The 23,935-nt window shown below is 40.7% G+C and overlaps 1 protein-coding gene across 2 annotated transcripts in view; it reads left to right on the top strand.

Moving 5' to 3' along the window:
* Nucleotides 1–23,935, top strand: part of LOC139155887 (DENN domain-containing protein 1B-like) — a 241,947-nt gene that overhangs the window by 111,812 nt on the left and 106,200 nt on the right. For both annotated transcript variants that reach the window (XM_070731234.1, XM_070731235.1), the window contains exons 8-9: nt 7,763–7,816; nt 8,311–8,421. In XM_070731234.1, the coding sequence (XP_070587335.1) occupies nt 7,763–7,816; nt 8,311–8,421 (165 nt within the window). The remainder of the gene's footprint in view (nt 1–7,762; nt 7,817–8,310; nt 8,422–23,935) is intronic.

The following is a 23,935-nucleotide window of genomic DNA, read 5'->3' as shown; positions in this document are numbered from 1 at the left end:
CATCTATTGCTTTGTCCTGATCAAGTTTTGTAGCCCATATGTTTTTGCAGTGTACAAAAATTCCAGGATAAATTTTTTTCTGAAACCAAATTGTTTATTAGTGTTCTGTGCACAGCCCCCGGAGCGAACCCTCCCGACTCAAAAAGTTCCTTATTGCATGATAAAATCATACTCTTTATTGATAAATGCACACACAGTTAAAGCAGGTTTAAAATAGCAAGGAAAAGGGGAGTTATTTCTCTCTCCAGAATGAAGCATCAACAAGGTCAGGGAAACTTGGCTTAATTGGAATTCCTTAGATAACAAGTCCAGTTATCATTTAAGCATATGAATCAGCTCACCAAGATCTTGAGCAAAAAATCATCCAGCAGAGAATGTCTTTTATTGAGGCAGAAATCATGGTTTTAAAGCCTTGTTCAAGCACCCCCCCACACTACAACCTCTTCCATGAAGAGCGCTGAAACCCCGCACCCAATTACCCCAAATCCTTTGCCTTTATACTGCCTTGAAATGACAGAACACCCCCCCCAAGAGGCTAAGGTGTAAGCTAATACCTTTTACTATGCAACTTCTCTTGTCTTTGAAGCAATCTCCTATTACGAGGGTCTTATCCATTGATTATCCCCTCATCCTCCAACTGGTACCACTCCTCAATTAGCATATCAGCCCCCTTTAGTGATTCCTCGGGTTCCCTCAGGTTACTTTCTCCCTCACTCTCTCTCTGCATCAGCTGGCAACCCCCCTGGTCCAAGGTATCCAGAGGAGCCTGGCTCATCATCCTCAGAATCTGACATGACCTGAGGTGGACAAGGAACACTCACAACAATTAGGAGTAGGTTGTTTGTTTCTAAGTGGAGGATAATGGATTGGTTAATGATTGATTCCATTTTCAGGTGACTCAGCACAAAGAAATTGATCTGTAATTTGAAATATTTTCTGTCAACTTTTATTTTCATTTATTTGTCAACAAGTGCAAGGAAACAGGACACATGAAAAATGGATATAAAGAAGCAAATCATAGCCATAAACACAAAACATGAGTACAGTGATACCTCATCTTACAAACCCCTCATCATACAAACTTTTTGAGATACAAACCCGGGGTTTAAGATTTTTTTGCCTCTTTTTCCAAACTATTTTCACCTTACAAACCCAAGCCACCGCCACTGGGATGCCCCGCCTCTGGACTTCTGTTGCCACACCCGTTTTTGCACTGTTGGGTTTTCCCTGAGGCTCCCCTCCATGGGAAACACCACCTCCGGACTTCCATGTTTTTGTGATGCTGCAGGGTAATCTCAGCAGCGCAAAAATGGGCGCTTCACTGGCAATGGAAGCCCGGAGGTGGGGTTTCCCAGCAAGGGGAGCCTCAGCGAAATCGCAGCATCACAAAAACAGGGAAGTCTGGAGGTGGGGTTTCGAGGACTTCCATGTTTTTGCAATGATGCAATTTCGCTGAGGCTCCCCTTGCTGGGGAACCCCACCTCTGGACTTCCGTTGCCAGCGAAGCTCCTGTTTTTGCGCTGCTGGGATTCCCCTGGTGGGATTCCCCTGCAGCATCACAAAAACATGGAAGTCCGGAGGTGGGGTTTCCTATGGAGGGGAGCCTCAGGGGAATCCCAGCAGCATAAAAACGGGCGCCTTGGCTGGCAAAAGGGGTGAGTTTTGGACTTGCACTCATTAACCGGTTCCGGTTGAGTAGCAGGAGGGAGGGAAGAGACTGCTGCTCCGCTGGACTACGGCATTAAGATCAAATATAGGGAAATTTTTCAGTTAATTTTGAAAAACAACAGATAGTTCAGAAGGATTAGACTCCCCCGTTTCGGAGGATCGTGTTACCTTGTGTCTCGGCAGTGCTTTTCTCTTTATTTCCTGCTGTGAGAAAGCTGGGAGCCCCGATCAGCTGGGGCTCGGAAAATGGCGATCGTGACCGAGCTGGCTTGATTCTGCCCTGAATCCACACTTTTTAAGAGCATTCTGCAGTGGGGTGAGCTGTATTGTTGCAATTACATTGAGGCTCAACCCGGGGGCTGGCAGAGATAAGAAGAGTGGGGGTTGCCACCCAGCATTGACTCATACTGACACGGACAGAGGTGGAAAAGGAGAGGTGGAGAGGGACTGAGAAGGAGCGAGCGAGCGTGCGAATGTTCAGGGCAAGCATGCTGGGCCGACTGTGCACGGGCCGAGGAGGAAAGTAGATGGAGGAAAACGTCCCCCACAACAGCAGGACGTTCCCAAAAACAACGGGATCTACCGGATAGACGCTGCACGCCGAGTGGTTACATGGTGGGCACGCTTGACGTCGGAGGGCTTTGCGGTGGACATACTCGGTGCTGGAGTGCCTGGAAGAAGGAGGGTCTGCCATTATAGTGAACAAGGAGATTGTGAGAAAGAAACTGCCAGATTGAAATTGACAGTATGAAAACCTTGTGGCTGCTGGATGCTATAACTGAAGACCAGGAGATACAGAGATACCTCTCAAATAACAGCAGAGGTACTGGTAGACATTTGGGGCAACCCATGAGAGACCGGGGGTGTCGTGGAGGTGAGAAAACTGATAACAACGACAGTGGCAAAGAGAAAACCTGGGAGGACAGAGGACAGAGTTTATACTCAGGACTGTTTGTCCTACTAATAACATCATACATCCCACGGACTCACCTTTTTAGACTGGATGATATCTATATGAACTTGGCTTGATTAATTAACTGACCAGTTGAAATATCTTCTACTTATATTTTTATTTTTATTACTTATATTTCTCTATATTTTTAATAATTAATATTTTAATAATATGAACTATTAGTTTTATATTAACTCTTTTTAATTAAATTATTGTGGGGATTTTTAAGTGGATGGGAGGATGGTAGTGATGGCATGAATGAATGGGACTATTTTAGTAATTATTGGAATGAATGGAATACTGTGAATGAAAATGAATGGGAGGGGGGTGATAGATGGAATGGAGTGGGTGGGAGGGATTATAATATGTATGGAATGAATGAATATGACATGAATGGAATTTTTGGCACACCTGACGCTGGAGGGGCAGGAGGGGAGGGGACACTTATCTCTGGGGTGGCAGAGGGTCAAAATATCCCGGTCTTGCTGGGGAGAGGCAGGTATGGCGGAAGCCATGGAGCTAGCCGTTCCAGGGGAAGGAGGAATCGCTGCTTAGTAGCGATCCCTTCTTCAGGCTCCATGAGCTTAACTCAAAGCACTGGTGATGAGTGTAATTCTGGCCCTGGGCTCAAGTTGTTGCTACTCAATGCCAGGTCGGTGGTAAATAAAGCTCTCCTCATCCGGGATCTGATCCTGGATGAGGAGGCCGACCTGGCTTGTGTGTCCGAAACCTGGCTGGGCCCGGAGGGAGGAGTTCCTCTCTCTGAAATTTGCCCAGCTGGGTTTCGGGTATGGCACCAACCTCGACCCCAGGGAAGGGGGGGAGGAGTGGCTATTATAGCCAGGGAGAGTCTTGGCCTGCGTAGGCTCATTGCCCCAGAGGTTGCGGGTTGCGAGTCCCTCCTGGTGAAGTTGGACTTAGGGGTTCAGGTGGGCTTGTTACTCACGTACCTGCCTCCCAGCTGCGTGTCAACAGCCCTGCCTGTGCTGCTCGAGGAGGTGGCCGGGCTGGCGGTGGAGTTCCCCGGACTTATCGTCCTGGGGGACTTCAAACTGCCGTCGCACGGCGGTTCCTCTGGACTGGCTCAGGAGTTCATGGCCACCATGACAGCCATGGACCTGACTCAAGTAGTTCAGGGTCCGACTCACGAGGGTGGGCACGCACCCGATATGATATTCCTCTCTGAGCAACTGAGTAATGATCTGAGATTAAGGGGCTTAGAAGTGCTGCCTTTGTCGTGGTCAGATCATTTCCTACTGCGGCTTAACTTCCTGGCTCCAATCCTTCCCCGCAGGGAGGCGGAACCAATTAGGAGGTTCCGCCCCAGACGCCTGATGGATCCAGAAGGCTTCCAGATGGCGCTTGGGGTTATTCCAGATACACTTGTCCACAGTTCGGCAGAGTCTCTTGCTGAGGCCTGGAACAAGGCTGCAGGGGAGGCTCTTGACCGGATTGCGCCGTTGCGACCTCTCCGCGGCACTAGACCCCGTAGAGCTCCATGGTTCAACAAGGAGCTCCGGGTGTTGAAGCGCCAGAAGAGACGTCTGGAGAAGCGATGGAGGAAGAGTAAGTCCGAATCCGATCGAACACTTGTAAGAGCTCATATTAAGACTTACAAAGTGGCGCTCAAGGCGGTAAGATGCGCGTATCATGCCGCCTTGATTGCATCAGCGGAATCCCGCCCGGCCGCTCTGTTTAGGGTAACCCGCTCCCTTCTTAATCAGAGGGGAGTTGGGGAGCCCTTGCAGAGTAGTGCCGAGGATTTTAACACGTTTTTCGCTGATAAAATCACCCGGATCCGAGCGGACCTCGACTCCAATTGTGAAACAGAGTCGACTGACAATGAGTCAGTCGAGGTGACTGGGGCTAAACGTCTTTGTCCATCTGTCTGGGAGGAGTTTGACTGATGAAGTGGACAAGGCCATTGGAGCTGTGAGTTCCGCCACCTGTTTACTGGATCCGTGTCCCTCTTGGCTGGTTTCGGCCAGTCGAGGGGTGACACGGAGCTGGGTCCAGGAGATTGTCAACGCCTCCTTGGGGAGGGGGTCCTTTCCACCACTTTATAAGGAGGCGGTTGTGCGCCCCCTCCTCAAGAAGCCTTCCCTGGACCCAGCCGTGCTTAATAACTACCGTCCAGTCTCCAACCTTCCCTTCATGGGGAAGGTTGTCGAGAAGGTGGTGGCACTTCAACTCCAGCGGTCCTTGGATGAAGCCGATTATCTAGGTCCTCAGCAGTCTGGATTCAGGCCCGGCTACAGCACGGAAACTGCTTTGGTCGCGTTGATGGGTGATCTCTGGCGGGCCCGGGACAGGGGCTTGTCCTCTGTCCTGGTGCTCCTTGACCTCTCAGCGGCTTTCGATACCATCGACCATGGTATCCTTCTGCGCCGGCTGGAGGGGTTGGGAGTGGGAGGCACTGTTCTTCAGTGGTTCTCCTCCTACCTCTTCGGTCGGTCGCAGTCGGTGTTAGTGGGGGGTCAGAGGTCGACCCCGAGGTTTCTCCCTTGTTGGGTGCCTCAGGGGTCGGTCCTCTCCCCCCTGCTATTTAATATCTACATGAAACCGCTGGGTGAGATCATCCAAGGGCATGGGGTAAGGTATCATCAATATGCCGATAATACCTAGTTGTACATCTCCACCCCATGTCCAGTCAACGAAGCAGTGGAAGTGATGTGCCGGTGCCTGGAGGCTGTTGGGGCCTGGATGGGTGTCAACAAACTCAAACTCAACCCAGACAAGACGGAGTGGCTGTGGGTTTTGCCTCCCAAGGACAATTCTATCTGTCCGTCCATTACCCTGGGGGGGGGAATTATTGACCCCCTCAGAGAGGGTCCGCAACTTGGGCGTCCTCCTCAATCCACAGCTCACATTAGAAAAATATCTTTCAGCTGTGGCGAGGGGGGCGTTTGCCCAGGTTCGCCTGGGGCGCCAGTTGCGGCCCTATTTGGACCGGGAGTCATTGCTCACAGTCACTCATGCCCTCATCACCTCGAGGCTCGACTACTGTAACGCTCTCTACATGGGGCTACATTTGAAAAGTGTTCGGAAACTTCAGATCGTGCAGAATGCAGCTGCGAGAGCAATTATGGGCTTCTCCAAGTATGCCCATATCACTCCAACATTCCGCAGTCTGCATTGGCTGCCGATCAGTTTCCGGTCACAATTCAAAGTGTTGGTTATGACCTATAAAGCCCTTCATGGCACCGGACCAGAATATCTTCGGGACCGCCTCCTGCCGCATGAATCCCAGCGACCGGTTAGGTTCCACAGAGTTGGCCTTCTCCGGGTCCCGTCGACTAAACAATGTCGTCTGGCGGGACCCAGGGGAAGAGCCTTCTCTGTGGGGGCCCCGACCCTTTGGAACCAGCTCCCCCCTGAGATTAGAATTGCCCCCACCCTCCCTGCCTTTTGTAAACTCCTTAAGACCCACCTTTGCCGTCAGGCATGGGGGAACTAAAACACCTCCCCCTTGCCCATGTTGTTTTGTTGATTGATTGACTGTGTGCCTGTTTTTTATATATACTGTTTTTTATGAGATTATTAATTTAAATTGGAACTGGATGGGTGGGCATTGGATTTGGTATTGTGTACTGTACTGTTTTTTATTATTGTTGTGAGCCGCCCCGAGTTTGCGGAGAGGATATAAATCCAATAAACCTAAACCTAAACCTAAACCTAATTGCTTTTCCATTGATTCCTATGGGAAACATTGTTTCATCTTACAAACTTTTCACCTTACAAACCTCGTCCCGGAACCAATGAAGTTCATAAGATGACGTATCACTGTACATATAAATGGGTATAACAGGACAGGGATAGTAAGCATGTTGGTGCACTTATGCATGCCCCCTTAGGGACCTCTTAAGAAATGTATAATGTCCATGGTAGACAGTTTAAGGTAAAAAGTATAGGGGTTAGAGAAACTAACAACAGGTTCAGGTAAAGTGTTCCAGACATTTACTACTCTATTGCAAAGTCGTATTTTCTGTAATCAAGATTAAAGCAAGTTATGTTTAGTTTGTATCTATTGATAGCCCTAACATTATTGCAGTTGAAATTAAAGTAGTCGTTAACAGGTAGGACATTAAGGTAGATGATGTTGTGTACTAAGCTTAGATCAGAACGTAGGCTGAGTAGTTCAATGTTATTCAGATCTAAAATTTCACGTCTACTGGAATAGACTTGGAATAACAGATACAAACTCAAAGTAAACCGCTCCAAACTTGTCTGTAGAAAATACAACTTTAACAACCAAGTAGTTAATGCCTGGGACTCACTACCTGACTCTGTAGTTTCATCACCAAACCCCCAAAACTTAACCTTTGACTATCCACTGTTGACCTCATCTGATTCCTAAGGTCAGTAAGGGGCATGCATATGTGCACTATCGTGCCTACCGTCCCCGTCCCAATGGGGAATTGGCAGGGAAGGTTTCAAATGCAGAAATTGAGAATTTGAGGTCTCTTTCCTCTTTCCCAAATGAGCAACCTTTTTTCCTTTCTCCTTTGTAAAAGCCTCTCTGTTTTGTTACCTCTCATTTCTTTTAAAAACCATGGAGAACATATCTTATTTTAAAAAAAATATTCATAATGAGAACATAAGGATAAGGATCAGTAAGGATCAGTAACTAAAATCCCCAAAACAAAATTACATTTTGTGAGGAATATTACATACTCCTTCCTTGTTTCCAATTATGTATCACTCTAGAGGTAAGAAAATAGTATGGATATGTTTTTATTGTAGTGCACATCTCTATTAATCCATAAAACTAGTTAATAATTTGAATAGTGGTATGTGTCGGAGAAACTAAAGGGGTATTTTTCTGAAAGCCAAATGCTTTCATTTTAAGTTTATTGTTCAAAGCTATTTTCTGATCCTCTTTTGCATTGTTGCTGTTATAAATCTCTTTAGTATGTATGCAGAATTAACATTACTGTACAGTTTCAGCAGAAGTTAATTTTTTAAATTGATATGTCAGGGTGAGTTGAATTATCTAAAGCGTGAGTTGAATTATCTGATTACTAATATGGCCTCTCAAAGCAGATCTAAAATTTAGTCGCGTATACAGACAGTATTATTTTATAATTATTTTATGTTTTTGAATAATAATAATTTTGTATTTATATTTTTTTTCTTGACTAGCATTCGTATTTTATTACTCCTGATTTAACTGGATTACCAACTGTTCCTGAAAGTGTAAGTTTTGATTATATTTGCAATACACTACAGATTAAAACATCTGCAGAAATCTGAATAGCTATTAATTAAAGTCTCTTATTAATATGGCTTCATTCACCTATTGGAACTGCATAATTATTAATGTAATAATGTTGGATATTTTGGATAATGTATGGCAGCAATGGGTCTGTATCTACATTTATGCACCTAATTTAACTAAAATTAATGCAAGGGTTACATAGGATTTACTGTGTATATAAAATTGGAGTTTTAAATAAAGTTATAGATATATAGTAAACTCAAAAACAAGCAATTCAAGAGTCGCCTTTCTGAAAATATAAGATTATTCTTAGACGTGTTTTCAAAATATGCAAATGATAAAAAATAAATTTCAATTAAATGCTTATTAAGAAGATACATTTCTTTTAAAAAAACTATTGTAACTAGACACAAATAAATTTATATATAATTCAGTTACTTTTATTAATGTGTACTTATTTTTCATTTACTAGAGAAACCTTACTGAATATTTTGTTGCTGTGGATGTGAATAACATGCTACAACTTTATGCCAGCATGTTGCATGAGAGACGCATCATTATTACCTCCAGCAAGCTAAGCACTGTGAGTACTTCACACATCTCTTTTCAAGTAGACTATATTGAGCATCTTACAAAAAAGGCTTGCATATCTCTCTAGATTTAAATATGTCCCTTATATACTTAAGAGACAATATCTACATACTCTTTTTAAAAGATCTCGTTTTAATCTGACTCTTGAAGCACGGAAGTCTGATTGATATAGGCTTACTCAAATACATTAAGGCAGGTTAATTACTTTTTGTTACCCAGGGATGAGAGTTCTTTAACCCTCTAGAGATAGATTTCTATGCCTTCCAACCTATAAAGAATTCTTAAGGGCTATTATAAGATCTTTATTATTCACTTGTGGCTTATTCCATCGGACCGACTAGACAGGAATCAAAGAGCCATGATAATAGCTGCTATCCTAAATCTAGTAGTGTTTGGGGAAGATATACTGTAATGACTCTGATTTTGAGCAGCTCTTCAGACTGATAATGACTTACTATTACAAATACTTTTTTTATTACATCAGTTCTATGCCTCTGCCTAGGCTGAAATGGCTTTCTTGTGTCATTGCAAATGGATCTGAGATAAAGGGTATGCTGTGTTTATCCATGCCAAACAGTCCTGTTTGTTTCAGCTTTTCCCTTGTGGTGTCATTTATAACGCTAAATCCATCACCGTTAAGTTGAAAATAACATTGCCTTCATGCCAGTGGTCATCATTTATATCTGCATAGTATCTGCTTAATTTAAGCCCATAAATAAATGAATCAAACTCCCTCAAACCTTTTGCTTTACTTAATACTTTAATATCAGACTTTAACCATGCGAGCATCTATTCTTGCCTTAACAATAAGGCAGATTTGCTAACATTTTCAAAAAACTAATGCTCATTTGAAGATAAATCCATTACAAAAACATTAATTTTAATTAATTTTAAAAACTTATTGAATGATTTGTTGGCTTTTTATTTGTGGAATATAAATCCTTGGATTCCCCATCCCCACCCCAGAAACAACATGCCATATCAGTGAATTGCATTACTGTAACTTGCTTCTTATAAATTGCTTAGAAGGACTAGTAATACCATTTTCTTTTCTACACAGTCCTCTTCCTCCATTTTTTTTAAGAAAACAGAAGTAAAGGTCTGGAATGTTGAAAGAGATATTTTTCTTCTTTTCAGCTAGCATGGCAAGAATTTTTTTGAAAATGAATCAAATGCAAAACAACATCAGCTTTTCTGTGAGGTTATAGCTAGAATTGTTAGTGTACTCAGTGCAGCAGCTTTCTTAAGTATAAGTTAACTTGCAATAGCTGGCCAATCATGGCAGACTTTTAAAATAAGCTAAGCAAGCTCACACTTGATGGTCAGTTCATGGAATTGATCTGTGGGATGTCTTGTCTCCATTCCATCCAACCTCAGAGGAAATTCCTTCACGGTGATCCTCAGCTTGTTAATCACAGAAGGATAGCAAGAAGAAGCAGGGCAGAAGAAGAATGGACTCTCTTTTCCTGATCTCCAACCCCACACATAACCTAAGACCCAGTGGGGAGAAAGTCAAATCTTTTCATTCTCCTGATAAACTATATTATTTCAATGCAATTATTCTCAACTTGTAGAAAAGGCAAAAGCAATATGTCACATGCTTGTTTGCTGAATTTGAAAATTAAGGGAAACCAGGATAGATCTATTTCGGCCTTATTTTGGCCTCATCAGCTAGCCATACCCTCACTGGGACTTGAACTTGCAACCTTTGCCTTGTAAGGCAGAGAATTAACCTCTAGGCTACAGTATCCAATCCCTTCAGCTCTGCACCAGGGATGGGTTACATATTTTTGTGTCGAATCACCCTGGTGTATTGAAGGAACATCACAGCTCCTTTTTTGCCTCTTGGTCCAACCCAGGGCCTTTTCCAAGGCAGTTAATTTTATTGATAGCTGACAATTCTATCTGTATGTGTCACATGTTTTTTTGCTGAATTTGAAAATTAAGGGAGACCAGGATAGATCTATTTCGGCCTTATTTTGGCCTCATTAGCTAGCCATACCCTCACTGGGACTATATAAATAAATATAAATATAAATATAAATATATGTTTTCATAGATTTTCACAGGTACAGGTATGACGGTCTTGGTATATTTGGGTTTCTTCCCATGTAGGATTTAGAAATTTCTGGCGACGTTTCGACGAGGTCCCACTCGTCATCTTCAGGCTGGTGTTTCTGTCCTTGTTCTAGGGCGAACATATATATTCAATATATATATTGAATATAAAACTGAATTCTAAGGTTGTCAGCTATATTTAATATTTTGTATCGATCTTGGATATTTAAATAAGAGCGTATTAACTTTATCAAGGAATTAATTTTCCATTTATTGCCTAATAAAACCAGGAGTGTTTTTTTAAAACTTTTCTGTAATAGTGTTAGCAATTCCCTTCTTTTGTTGAAGGAGCTGTCATTTATCTTTGGAGGTTAACTTAATATCAAGTGTTTATGACAGTTCATGCAGACTGAATTATGATGTCACTTCCATGTTATCAGCTCAGTTTTGGTTCACTAAGGGGAGTAGGATCAAGATCAAATAATTCAAGTTCTCTCCTTCTTGAGTTCTCCTTTTTGGGGAGGGGCCAGAGAAGGGAGATGGGAGTACAAAAGTGCTGTACTGTACATCTGGGAGCCCTGTGCCATTATGATAATAAAGCACTAAACGTATTATGCATAAAAATTAAATAGAGGAAATGTCTGAGACCATTGAGAGTTGTGTTGGTGAAAAGCAATAGATTTCGCTTAAAAAGTTATGAGAGTTTCACTACCGATCAGCTGCCCCTTGTCACTACAATGAATGCATACCATGTTCATATTTATTTCCAAAACATTTATTTTATAATGTTTTTATTTTGCCATCTCACATACCTTTTGTTGCTGTACTTCTTAGATCTATGATACATATCAGAACTTAATATTTGTGGGAGTGAATTCACTGTATTTTTTGCTCTTCCTAAACTAGCGTGAGAAGCATTTTCAGAAAGGCATTGCTGGAGCATTGATTTTATGCCTGTTGTAGACAGGCCTGAGAAGTTTGGGCCCCAAGTGAACCTGCTGTGGTACTCTACCAGAACATCATGCTGTAGTCTTGTGTATTCAAAGCAAAGGAATAAATCATGATTTTACAACAGTGCATCAGTTGACTTATTGCTGTTTTGTGACCACTGGATGGGAAGGATTGCTGTTTAATGCCATGTCATTGGTTCTCAAGTCAGTCAGGCATGAAGGCTTGTCATATGCCTCTGTAATTGTACCTCTCCAGATTTCCTCTAACTAGTCAGCTGGGGCTGTGCATTTTGTCTCTAACACCCAGCTGGCCTGTGCCTGACAGGAGCCTTCTCATCATCCTGTCAGTAATATGTTAAGTAGTGGGTGTCTGTTTCAAGGCCTCTGTTAGAGAAGCAGGTGGAAAGGATGCTGTGCTTTAATGCAGAGGTCGAAATATTATCTCTCTTCCCCATCCCTTACACACACACACGCGTGCACACACACACACACACACACACATACACACAGAGCATTTCTTTACCTTAAAATGGACCTGTACATTTGTAAGTACATTCTAAATGCATAATCTTAAATCTTCTCACAATTTTTTTTTCCCTCTGCATAAAAACAGCAAAAGGGAAAGACTAAAAATAAAAATAATAAAGTGAATCACTTTAATTGGGAGGCTATCCTTTCTCTAACACAGTGAATCAATTATGACCTCATGTTCTATTAGATAACTCTTAACTAGTTGATATCTGCCAACAAGATACATTTCTTCTTATCATTTCTCCTTCCTTTGACAGACATGGTATATCATTTAATGTTGTCAAGGGAATTGAGAACATTTGAAAGAAGATGAGCAACTGACCAGATGCTAGGGAATGCAAAACAACCCCCATTTGTTATAATTGCAGTAACCTTCAACATGCTCGTCTTCCAGCTGACTCTAAAGAAGAGATTCATGAATATTTGTCAGATCCAGATATCATGACTTAGTTACTTGTACAATAATTTCTTAACACTCTTTATCCCAATGCATGTAAGCTTTATTTATATTGATAACCTTTTTGTTTATACCTAAGAACGCCTCTACTTAAGAACTTTTCTAGATAAGAACCAAGTGGTCAAGATTTTTTTGCCTCTTCTTAAGAACCATTTTCTACTTAAGAACCTGGGCCCAGAAAAATTTCCCGGCCAGCTTCCTGCCATTCCCCCTTTATGCCAGGCCATCTCAGGCTTTTCTGGGCTGCCAGAGGAGCCTTTTGGTGGCACTTAAGGAGGCTTTGGCAGTCCAGAGTGAACGGAGTGTTTTCCTTTCTCTGGGTGCTTGGAGAGGGAATAAACCACTTCGCTGTGGTGATTCCCTTGTGCTGCCTCCCATACACCTGGTGCGAGGTTGTCTTCCGGAGCATCTGGACGCAATACACCTGGTGCGAGATTGTCTTCCGGAGCATCTGCTTCGCCCCGGCCGGATCAACTTGGCTTCAGCCAAACTGTGGAATCACCACAGTGAAGGAAATGCGCCAGCTACAAAGCAAGCAAGCAAGCGAGAGGAGAGGGGAGCCCTTCAGCATGGGAAGGAAGAGGAAGCAGGTATCAGCAGCAGCCACCTTTCAGTCAAAGGAGTGGGAGATTTCCCCGACTCGCCCGCCTGGGTTTCTCTCTCTGGTGCAGTGTATGGGAGGCAGCCTCGCCCCGGGTGTATGGGAGGCGTGTGCTCCTCCTCGCTGCCTCAGAGTTCCTCTATTTCTGTTTTTAAGCCTTAAAGTTATGGATTTATTTTATTTCCCTCACCTCACCTTCTTTCTTCGGCAGCGACTGTCCTCTTCCTCTTCTTCTTCCTCCTCCTCCTCCCAAATTCCGAGCTTTTATTTCTTTCTTAATGGGTTTGCACACATTATTTGCTTTTACATTGATTCCTATGGGAAAAATTGCTTCTACTTACAAACTTTTCTATTTAAGAACCTGGTCACGGAACGAATTAAGTTCTTAAGTAGAGATACCACTGTATATGAGATATGAGAAGAAAACATATATATAGTAACAGAGAGAGTGATAAATTACTGAAATTGTTGGTACTTGTGATGAAAGGGAAGGAGTTTATTTTTTATAGATATATAAATAATTATAATTAGTACACAAACAATTTTAGAAAGCAGAAAAATACAGACTTTTTAGAAGAGTTCCTCAGTTTTCTTTCAAGATTTATCATTATTCATTATAGGCATTTATATTGAATGTTTGTTTGTTTATTTATTTATTTAGTTGTTTATTTGTTTATTTATTTATTTATTAGATTTGTATGCCGCCCCTCTATGAAGATTCGGGGCGGCTCACAACAACATAAACAGTGTACAAATCCAATTTTTAAAAATACAATTTAAAACCCTTATCACACAATCCAATCAAACCATGCACTAACATTGACAATTGGGTGTGTGTGTTAATTTCCTCATGCCTGGTGGCAAAGATTAGTTTTTAATAACTTACGAAAGGCAAGGAGGGTGGGGGCAGCCCTAATCTCTGGGGGGAGTTGGTTCCAGAGTGCTGTGGCCGCCCCAGAGAAGGCTCTTCTCCTGGGTCCCGCCAGACGACATTGTTTAGTCGATGGGACTCGGAGAAGGCCAACTCTGTGGGACCTAATCGGCCATTGGGATTCGTGCGGCAGAAAGCGGTCTTGGAGATATTCATCCTTTGAATGAACAGGCAACTTACCAATAGTTGAACCATACATATTGTCAGACACAAGACCAGAAATGAGACAGTGAAATAAAAGTCCAAGCTTCTATTTGCTTAAATTTAATAGACCAGGCCTGTCAAGCTGGTGGCCCATGAGCTGGATGCATCATGCACAGGCCATTCCTAAAAGCAGAAAAGATCACAATATGTCACATGACGCGATTGGGCTTGACATCCATGTAATAGACAGAATCTTTCCAAGCTATAGTTATACTTTTTGAGCTGCTAAATATTTCTTGAGAAATTCTAGGGTGTGGTTATCCCAGACTACTTCATGCCTTCCTCTTCCAGATTGGGACTGTGCAGTTTCTTGATCTGAGTCTTTTTATGGGAAGACTCTGGCAAAATTCTCCCAGTCTGCTGCTGCAGAGAACATTCCATTATACATATCACTCTGATAGAAAATGTTATGCAAAGGTTTCTGATTTGGTATCACAGTCTTAAACAATTCTTTGTCAAAGGTTTATATATGTTCAGAAAGTGCACTTCCTAACATAGGCTTCAGAGGAACCTCATAGACTACTGCTGGCAACATTGTTTTTATCTATTGTTTATTTTGTATATTATCTTACCACTTGGAGAAGTTCACATTAAATAATATAGGAAAATATAGATCTTGATTATTGCTTATCACATTTTGATATTTGATAAGGCTATTTTAGTAAAGGGGTTGTTTTGATTTGATTTTCACGGGTATATGTATGTAGATTGTTCTGAGTTCGGGTTTTACCTTGTGTAATATTTTGAGTGTCTATGCGGCATTTCGGTGAAATCACATTCACCATTGTTGTGATTCAGCCTGAGGCTCCTCAGGGACCGGCTGCGTCTCTGCTGGATCCAGGCCCGGAGGAGGGGGACAGTGAACAGGAGGGGGAGGACCAGGCAGACGAGGGAGAGGAAAGTCAGGAAGAGGATGAGGGGGAGCAGCCTGAGAGCCCCGGGGGGGGGGGCTCTCCCCAGCCAGTAGCCTGGCCTCATTGGATGAGGAAGCACAGGCTATAATTGACATGAGACAGCGACGTGCAGCTCAGAGATGGGACCAATTAGAAAGGTATTGGCATCACTGAATTGGCAACAGCTGGGTTTGGGTGTGGTTCTCCTCAGCAGGGTTTAAAAGGCAGGCAAGCCCTTTAAGCCATGTGGAGCGTTATCAACTGGAAGTTCTGTGACCCTGCTTTGCTTCTCGGTGTCTCTGATCTTGGCTTGTGGCCTAGAAGACTGGAAGACTTGGGGGAGGCGTATGTTTGTTATCTCCAGCGTTGTTTTTGACAGCAAGAATCCTGTTTTACTTCATGGCCTTCGTGAAACATCTTTGAAGTTTCAGCGTGTTCCTGTTTTTAAGGACATTTTCTGTTACCTGTGTTTGCTTTGAATTCTATAAACTGCCTTTGATTTTTATCAGTGTGTCTGGATTCTCTTTTTGGGTTGGTGTTTGCTTCTGGAGGGACCCAGACAGAACACACCATAATCAGGCTGAATTTGTTAGCTTTGTGCTGCTTTGAATATAGTTTGTTTGCAACTGCTATTTGTTCCTTATAAATAGTGGTGTGGGTGGAGATTTGGTTTAAATGTTGCAAATAGATTGGGTGGCTGTGCTTTAATGATTTGATTGGTTGGTGGAATCACATTTAGTTAAAAGATTGAGATGGTGATGATTGTGATATGTTTTTTTGGTTTGGGCTGGCCTCCAAATTTCTGGTAGGCGGGATGTGTCATCACGTTTATTCATACAGAGGGGGTGTTTTTCTATCTCTATGGCTTCCATGATTATTCTTTTATATACGTGTTTTGTTTTGGAGAGTAATTTAGTTTTTTCAAAATCAATTTCATGTCCTGTTTTTTTAATGTGCTAGAAAAGGGAGGAAGTTTTTTCTTCTTTTTTGACTGCATTTTTATGTTCTGCAATGCATGCATTTATTCTTCGATTAGTTTGTTTGTGGCTGCACATGTTTTGCATGGTATTTCATAGATTCCTTGGTTTTCAAGTTGGATTTTGTCTTTTGGGTTTCTTAAGGTGTTGTATATTTTCTGATTAGTGACAAATGATGTTTTGATACATACATACATACATACATACATACATACATACATACATACATACGCCAGACAGCTGAGAGGCCTGGCGGCAGCGAAATCAACAGTGACATCCTGAAAGCGGAGGAGCAGCTCCCGACGCTGACCAGCCCAAACCGTCGGCCCCCTTTGCTCCTGCAGGCAGGTAGCCGCCCATCCGTCGGGCTGTCTTCTGCCTCCGGATTCGGAGGCACACCCATGGCCATCGAGGGCTCCTCCCCAAGCGGCACCGGCGCTGAAAAAAGATGGGTCTGGTGAGGGGGCTGAGCCTTGACCGCCACTGCCCAGATTACACCTCCTGCCGGCATGGTGGCCAACAGAAAACACATGGGCCGCCAAACAGATGAGGGGCCCAGCGGTGGTGAAACTGGCGGCAGTAAAATTGGCAGCAGTGGGGGCAGTAAGGCTCTTCAAGTGGAGCGTACCAACGCTCCAAGAATTAAAGGGGAAGGATCGGAATATAAGGCACCCCCCGAAAATAAGACGTAGCACAACTTTTGGAGCAAAAAATATTATAAGACTGTCTTATTTTTGGGGAAACATGGTATATGGGTGATTTATAATTATATTCATAGTTCTCCATCTTAGGAGAAGGACAGTATAGAAATCTAATAAATAAATAAATCCATCCATCCATCCATCCATACATCTATACATACATACATACATACATACATACATACATACATACATACATACATACATACAGTGAAAACCTAAGAATTCAAATCCTTACCAAGAAATTAACAATTATTAAGATAGTGTGTCTAAATATGATCACTTCCAAGTAGGGAGCAGTTTTATAAAATTAAGGTGTTTTTTAAGTGCTTTCTGGAAGTTGATTTGTGCCGTTTGAAACTAATTTTAGAAAAATGAGAAAGATCGTGAAAAGAATTTCTATACTATTTATTTTAATGCCTCTCATCATTTCAGTATAATCTACTGTCAAAAGAAACTTTGACTTCTACATTTTATATTAATTTCAAATATTTATTACTCTCACAATACTTTTAAAAGTACAGTACTATTTGTGTGTATGTTAGCTCCCTTATATTTTGCTACATTTTAATTTTTAAAAAATGAGCATTAATTAAATATTTAGACTATAGACAGATGGTTACCTTCTGTCACTTTAAAAATGTTTTAATGTGTTGCATTTCTCTCTGCAGCAGTTTATTGTTTATAGTTGCCAGTGTATTTATTTTGACATACTTCTGGTTTTTTTTTTATAACCTGCAAGGTGCTGAAATACTTTGCTAATAATAATTTCAGTGAAAAAGAACACTTTTTCCACATTATATATATTTTCCTATCCTCAGAATAGCTTCTCAAGCATCATTTGTCAGCAGGCAGTAACTAGAAGGCAAAAAAAATTATAAAGGTACATTTAAAATAAGTTCAACTGTTGTGATTTCACCAACATTTCACATAGTTTTCTTGCCCTTATTTTTCTTGGGAGGTTTTTATAACTTTCAAGTCCAGACCAGATCCCTCAAAATGCATCTCCCACCCAAATATCAACTAGACCTAATCTTTGGCCAAGAATTCCTGCTTGCTGAAATCCAGACTACCATTGAGATAATTGCTATAATCCTTATCCCTAGGCGTGCATTCTTTCAAAATTAACTTTTTATCCCAACCTTTTCGACAAATGGGATGAAAAATATCAAGTGTGAAAAATCAATAAAAACACATTTAAAAAGAGAAAATAACAAGTGACCCTGGCAATGTATATAAATGGACCACTCAAAGGTTGGTAATTTAAGAAATATGGCTAGTTCTTGATCGTTAAAATTGGACCGGAATTTCCATTGCAAAGCAATGTAGTTGTAAAGCGAGATGATATGAGTCCACGGCGTAGGGATGGAATTGTTGTTAACCAAGAGTCATGGATCATTAAGCAAGTGCCCACTTGATGGCCCCGGCCCTCTGGAATCAGCTCCCCTCAGAGATTAGAACGCCCCCCCTCCTTGTCTTTTGCAAACTTCTTAAGACCCACCTTTGTCGCCAGGCATGGGGGAGTTAAGTTATTCTTTCCCCCTAGGCCATTACAAGTTATGCATGGTATGTTTTTAGTTGTTTTATTAAATTGGATTCTCACATGTTGTTTTACCACTGTTGTTAGCCGCCCCGAGTCTGCGGAGAGGGGCGGCATACGAATCCAATAAATAAATGAATGAATGAATGAATGAATGAATGAATAAACAAACAAACAAACAAACCAGGCCATTCAGGGTTGGCCCCTCCCAACGTTGAGCTTCAGCAAAGTAAAAAAAACTGTCTCCACCTTCCTATCTCCCCCTCATACCTACCCTTCTGTCCACCTTGCACCCTTTCTTGTGGGGTGGCAACAAGCAACTACAGAAATTCCAGCCTCTCTCTCTCACTCCTGCTTAGTCCCACCACAGTTGACCCAGATGGCCTTTGACATCTTCTTGCTTTCACTTTTGGTGTACCTGGTTTGGTTGCTGGACCAGGCTGCGGCTTGGATTTACACTGTGAAAAACCAAAACCAAAAGCAACCCCTGAATTGAGGCATACAAAAACAAACTCCTGGCCCCAGCTGGGCTTTGTACTGTGGAAAAGAAAAAAGGAAAAAAACTCCAACAGTCCAGAGTCGCAGCATGCCAACCTCCCCCACTCCAAAAAAAACCCTTTCACTTTGGTGCTTTTGTTTTTTGTTTTGGAAGGCAAAGCTGTGCCCTGGAGCTTTTTACAAAGGGGTTGCTTTGGGCTTTTTAAAAAAATAAAATAAAAAAATACAAGCTGCCTTTCTTTGGACTAATCTGCAAGAAAATATTATCTCTTTTCACTTATTCATTTCTAAATTTGTTTTGTGCTAGATGTGATCAGTATTAGAAGTGAAGGTAATTATTTTATGTTAAAAAAAGTATTTCAGAGAAATTTGTTTATTTCAGTTGGGGTATTTTGTGGCACCACCATTCAGTTAGAAAGTTAAGGTAACTATAACTGATATAATTTCTACTGATACGTATGTCGCCTATGAATATATACTGAAGCATGATGGTTATTGATCTCATTGTTCATTAATTAATTTATTTTGCCCTGGTATATGGAAAAAAGGCAACAAGCATAAATTCTCTTCCTTTCGGCAATGCTTTGATTTCTTGAGATCATTGCAATCTTTATGAGGACATCAACGAAGAAGAATTCAAAATTATTTATCAAACATGGCAGACTAGAACAAACAGCCCCAAATAGTTTACTTATCATTTATCTCTTCTGCTATGTGACCCCTCCTTCCATTCTTGTGGTTACCTCTCTGAGAAGGTGCAAAAATAAAAGACACAAGGAACCAGCTAACACTTGTCCATTCCCAATTCCTGGTGGAGAGGTTTACCACCAGGCAAAGCTGACTTAAAATAAATGGGACAGGAATTATTTCTTTCTTTTCTTTCCCTAGACCTGTGCCTTGCATCCTTCTGTACATTGAGTGGAACCTCAGAAAGGGGCACCATCTGGGGATGATTCACACATCATACTTAAGCCATTGGCAAGCTTAGTTGCCAGACCACAGGCACTCCAAGCTGTCCTTACCCAGTTAGGAGATAGAGGAGGAGGCATAGTGAAGGATCGCTTTGTAAAAAATTGTAGCAATGGGACTATCAGTCTTTCAGTGTCCTGAAAGATACAGAAGACTGAGAAATCAGTATTTCCATTGCAAAAAGCTGCCAAGATTGAAAACAAGCTGCTATGAGTAGAAACATAAACTGATTTTTACTTGATTTGAGGTTGGAGTTGGCCTTGTATCTGAGATTGTGAATATGCATAGGGCTTCGGTTTAGTGTCAGAGACACAAATAACTTACTGCAAAGTACAAATGGAAAAAGTAAGCAGTAAGCTGTTTCATAATGTTAGTTCTTCACCTCTTCATCTCAGTATTTATAGTAATCTCAACCTGGAATCATTTATTAGTATTCAGACTTAATTATTTCCTGTAAGAGAGAAGTACAGAAATACAACATTCTGGCAAAAAACAGAATAGAATACACAGGATGGTTTATTTATTGCTGCAGTATATAAGAAAGCAGACGTTTATATGTGGGGAACAATACAAGATGTGGTGATATCTTCTGGATTTGGCAAACATGATTTTTATTAAGAAAAAAAAACCTTAAGTCAAACTTCTTAGTCCTCTATATCAGTGTTTTTCAACCAGTGTGCCGCGGCACACTAGTGTGCCGTGAGACATGGTCAGGTGTGCCGCGAAGCTCAGAGAGAGAAAGAAAACAAGAGAGAGAGAAAGAAAGAGCAAGAGGGAGAGAAAGCAAGCAAGTGAGCGAGAGAGAAAGAAAACAAGAGAGAGAGAAAGAAAGAAAGAGAGAAAGAAAGAAAGAGAGAGAGAAAGAAAGAGAAAAAGAAAGAGAATGAGAGAGAAAGCAAGCAAGAGAGAGAGCAAGAGAGAAAGAAAAAAAGAAAGAGAGAGAGAGAAAGAGAGGGAGGGAGGGAAGGTGGGAGAGAGAAAGACATAGAGGGAGGGAGGGAGAGAGAAAGAGAGCAAAAAAGAGGAAAGAAAAAAGAAAGAAAGAGGGATGGAGAGAGAGAGAGAGAAAAGAGGAAGGGAGAGAAAGAGGGAGGGAGAGAGAAATAGAGCGAAAGGGAGGAAGAGAGAGAGAGAATTTTTTTGTCCAAACTTTTTTTACGCCCCCCCCCCCCCCCGCCCTCAATGTGCCCCATGGTTTTGTAAATGTAAAAAATGTGCCGCGGCTCAAAAAAGGTTGAAAATCACTGCTCTATATGATGAATCCCACTGTGGAATCTAAGTTTCTAATTTGGCACAATATGTCTGGTGTTTTCTTCCCTTTCTGACCCTGAGAGCCAGTTTGGTTTAGTGGTTAAAGCACCCGGCTAAAAAGAGGGAAATGTGAATTCAGGTTCCACCTTAGCAATAAAATCCAGCAGTGTGACTTTGAACCAGTCACTCTCTCTCAGTCCAACTCACCCAACAAGGCTGCGGTTGTGAGGAAAATAGGAAGATATGTGGGATATATTTGCTTCTTTGAGTTATTTGTAGAAATAATAACGGCAGGTTACAAATAAACAAATAAATAAATCATATGTTATCTCAATCAACTGACTTGCATGCTTTCAATTGGCTTTTAACTAAGTTTTTAATAACTTAGTTATTAAAAGTTTTATCTTTCTGGATCATAAAAAAGGGGGCATCTTGCTTCTCCTTTGTAAAACAAGTAAAGCAATGTCATTTCAGCTCTTGTTATTTAATCTAAAAATTGTGTGATGGGATATAAAGAAGAATAAATATTAAATTAACATGGGATATAGGAAGATCAAATGTTAAGCTTTTCTTTTAAAAAAGCTATCTTTCAAACAGAATGTTTTTATATCATGCCAAAATTGAGTGATCATTTTACTAGAATTTATCAGCAAAGCAATTTAGAAGTATGCGGAACGTAATTGTTGGGATAAGAGTATGTTAAAATCAAATTGTAACTTCGAGAAGATAATGAGAGTGACTAGTAATAATCTAAAGAAAATTATTATGGGAATAAATGAATCTTACTATACTGGGACAAAATGATTTTAGGATTAAATATATTATATTTTTCTAATATAAGTGTAACATATTTGAAAAATCTGTAATCTGTAAAAATAACTACATATGAAATTAAGCAATACTATGTTTCCCATTTGTTGATTTAAATTCCATTTTTAGTCATCGTTAAGCCAAGAAATATAAAAAGCTGCTTTTCATTAGGCTTTTAAGTTCTTAAATAAGCTAGAAGTTAATTGATAATTTTAAAAAATATATAAATAAAACTGATTTATTTAAAGCACTTTATTAAAATTTAGCTAATAAAGCACAGGCGTGAATATCACTTTGTATTAGTTAGGATAATTGTTATCCAATGTGGTGACATTAGCACAAAAGATAGGTATTTATTTTTTAATAAAGAAATACACTGTTTAAGTGTACTAAAAATACATTTCTGTATTTTTATTGTTAAATTATTTTATTCAATGCAAAGTGAGTGCTCCCCGCACATGTGTGTGTGTCCCCCCCCATGCACTGCAGAGATGCAAAGACCAGCTGGCCAGCAGGGGGCGTGTGCACATGTGAAGCTGGACTGGGATGACAGCTAGCATGCATGCCATAGGTTTACGATCACAGATATACCTCTACTTATGAACTTTTCCAAATAAGAACCAGGTGTTCAAGATTTTTTTGCCTCTTCTCAAGAACCATTTTCCACTTACAAACCCGGGCCTCTGAAACTGTAACCGGAAAAGGCAGGGAGAAGCCTCCTTGGGGCCTCTCTATAAATCTCCTGGGAGGAAACAGAGCCGGAAAAGGTGGGAAGAAGCCTCCTTGGGGCCTCTCTAGGAATCTCCTGGGAGGAAACAGGACATCCACCCTCCCTGTGGTTTTCCCACTCGCACGCATTATTTGCTTTTACATTGATTCCTATGGGAAAAATTGCTTCTTCTTACAAACTTTTCTAGTTAAAGAACCTGGTCATGGAACGAATTAAGTTCATAAGTAGAGGTTCCACTGGATACAATATGTGTACATAATTATTATTTAAGATTTAAGCAAATCTAATTTGGAGTCACATTAAAAATAAAAATGTATGCTTATTAATTATTTTGTTAGTAGGAAATAAATGTCCTGTGGGTTTTTTTAGTGTACTCCTGCAATAGGTATTAACTGTTGAGAGATAATGTTTCTTAATATCCTTTCGTGCATCCAGTTTCCAAAGTCTCATACTTTTATGGTCATTGGTGGAATTGTCCATATTAAGCATTATGAAATTGGAGTTTTTCTGAATTTATTCAGTTCTATTTAAAAAATAAGTGTCATTTGTGATGTTTCTTATATTGTTCCCTTGTTCTGCTCCATCAAACATTGGTTCCCTATTTGCATCTTCTCAGCTATTTCTTTTGAGGGTGTAACACAAGTGAAAATGCTGACAAGACAGCGGATGCGCTGTTAAGCCATAAAGTATTTAAATAGTTTTCAGCTTACTGTTATATCAAGTTGGGGAAAGCTAAACAAAAATATCCCCAGACAAAACATAATACAATTGTAGAGTACGTTGAGCAAGGAATACAATGCTTTGAACTTTAGAAGAATCAGAAGAATCCTTGTATTTTATGCAAATATCACTTTACCAAAGAACTACTTTAGATACCTAGCAAGAATTTCCTTTTTAACTTTTAAAAATATTACATTACATATTTTAATTCAATCATGTATGGGATTTATTAACACAGTGCATGTTTATTTTCGTTTATTTCTTGGCATGAATGTATTCATCTATTTGGGAGGAGTGAGTTTGTTTGTTTGTTTGTTTGTTTGTTTGTTTGTTTATCAGTAAATGAAAATAGAAATTTAATAATTTGAGATAGGGAATTTTGATGGGTACTAGGCAATTAAAATTGTAGACATCTGCAACTTGATAGTTTTGGAAAAAAATGTGCCATAGAACTTTGAATATGAAATATTGCATATAAAATTCTTCCCACTGCAACATTTTTTCTCTCTTTCACATGTACAGAAATAATTTTCATGTACGAAAAAAAGAGAAATGTGTAAGTAGGGCACTTGTTACACCTGAGTTATCTTGAGGAAAAATGTCACCATTTAATGTATATTTTTCTCTTTTTTAAAGTAATTTGTATTAAAGATTTTCACATAAGTAAAGAAGGGACATGAAATTA

Source organism: Erythrolamprus reginae, unplaced genomic scaffold (genome assembly GCF_031021105.1).
Source record: "Erythrolamprus reginae isolate rEryReg1 unplaced genomic scaffold, rEryReg1.hap1 H_8, whole genome shotgun sequence".
Lineage (NCBI taxonomy): Eukaryota > Metazoa > Chordata > Lepidosauria > Squamata > Dipsadidae > Erythrolamprus > Erythrolamprus reginae.
Note: the sequence above shows the minus strand (reverse complement) of the source record. Positions and strands in the feature narration are given on the sequence as shown.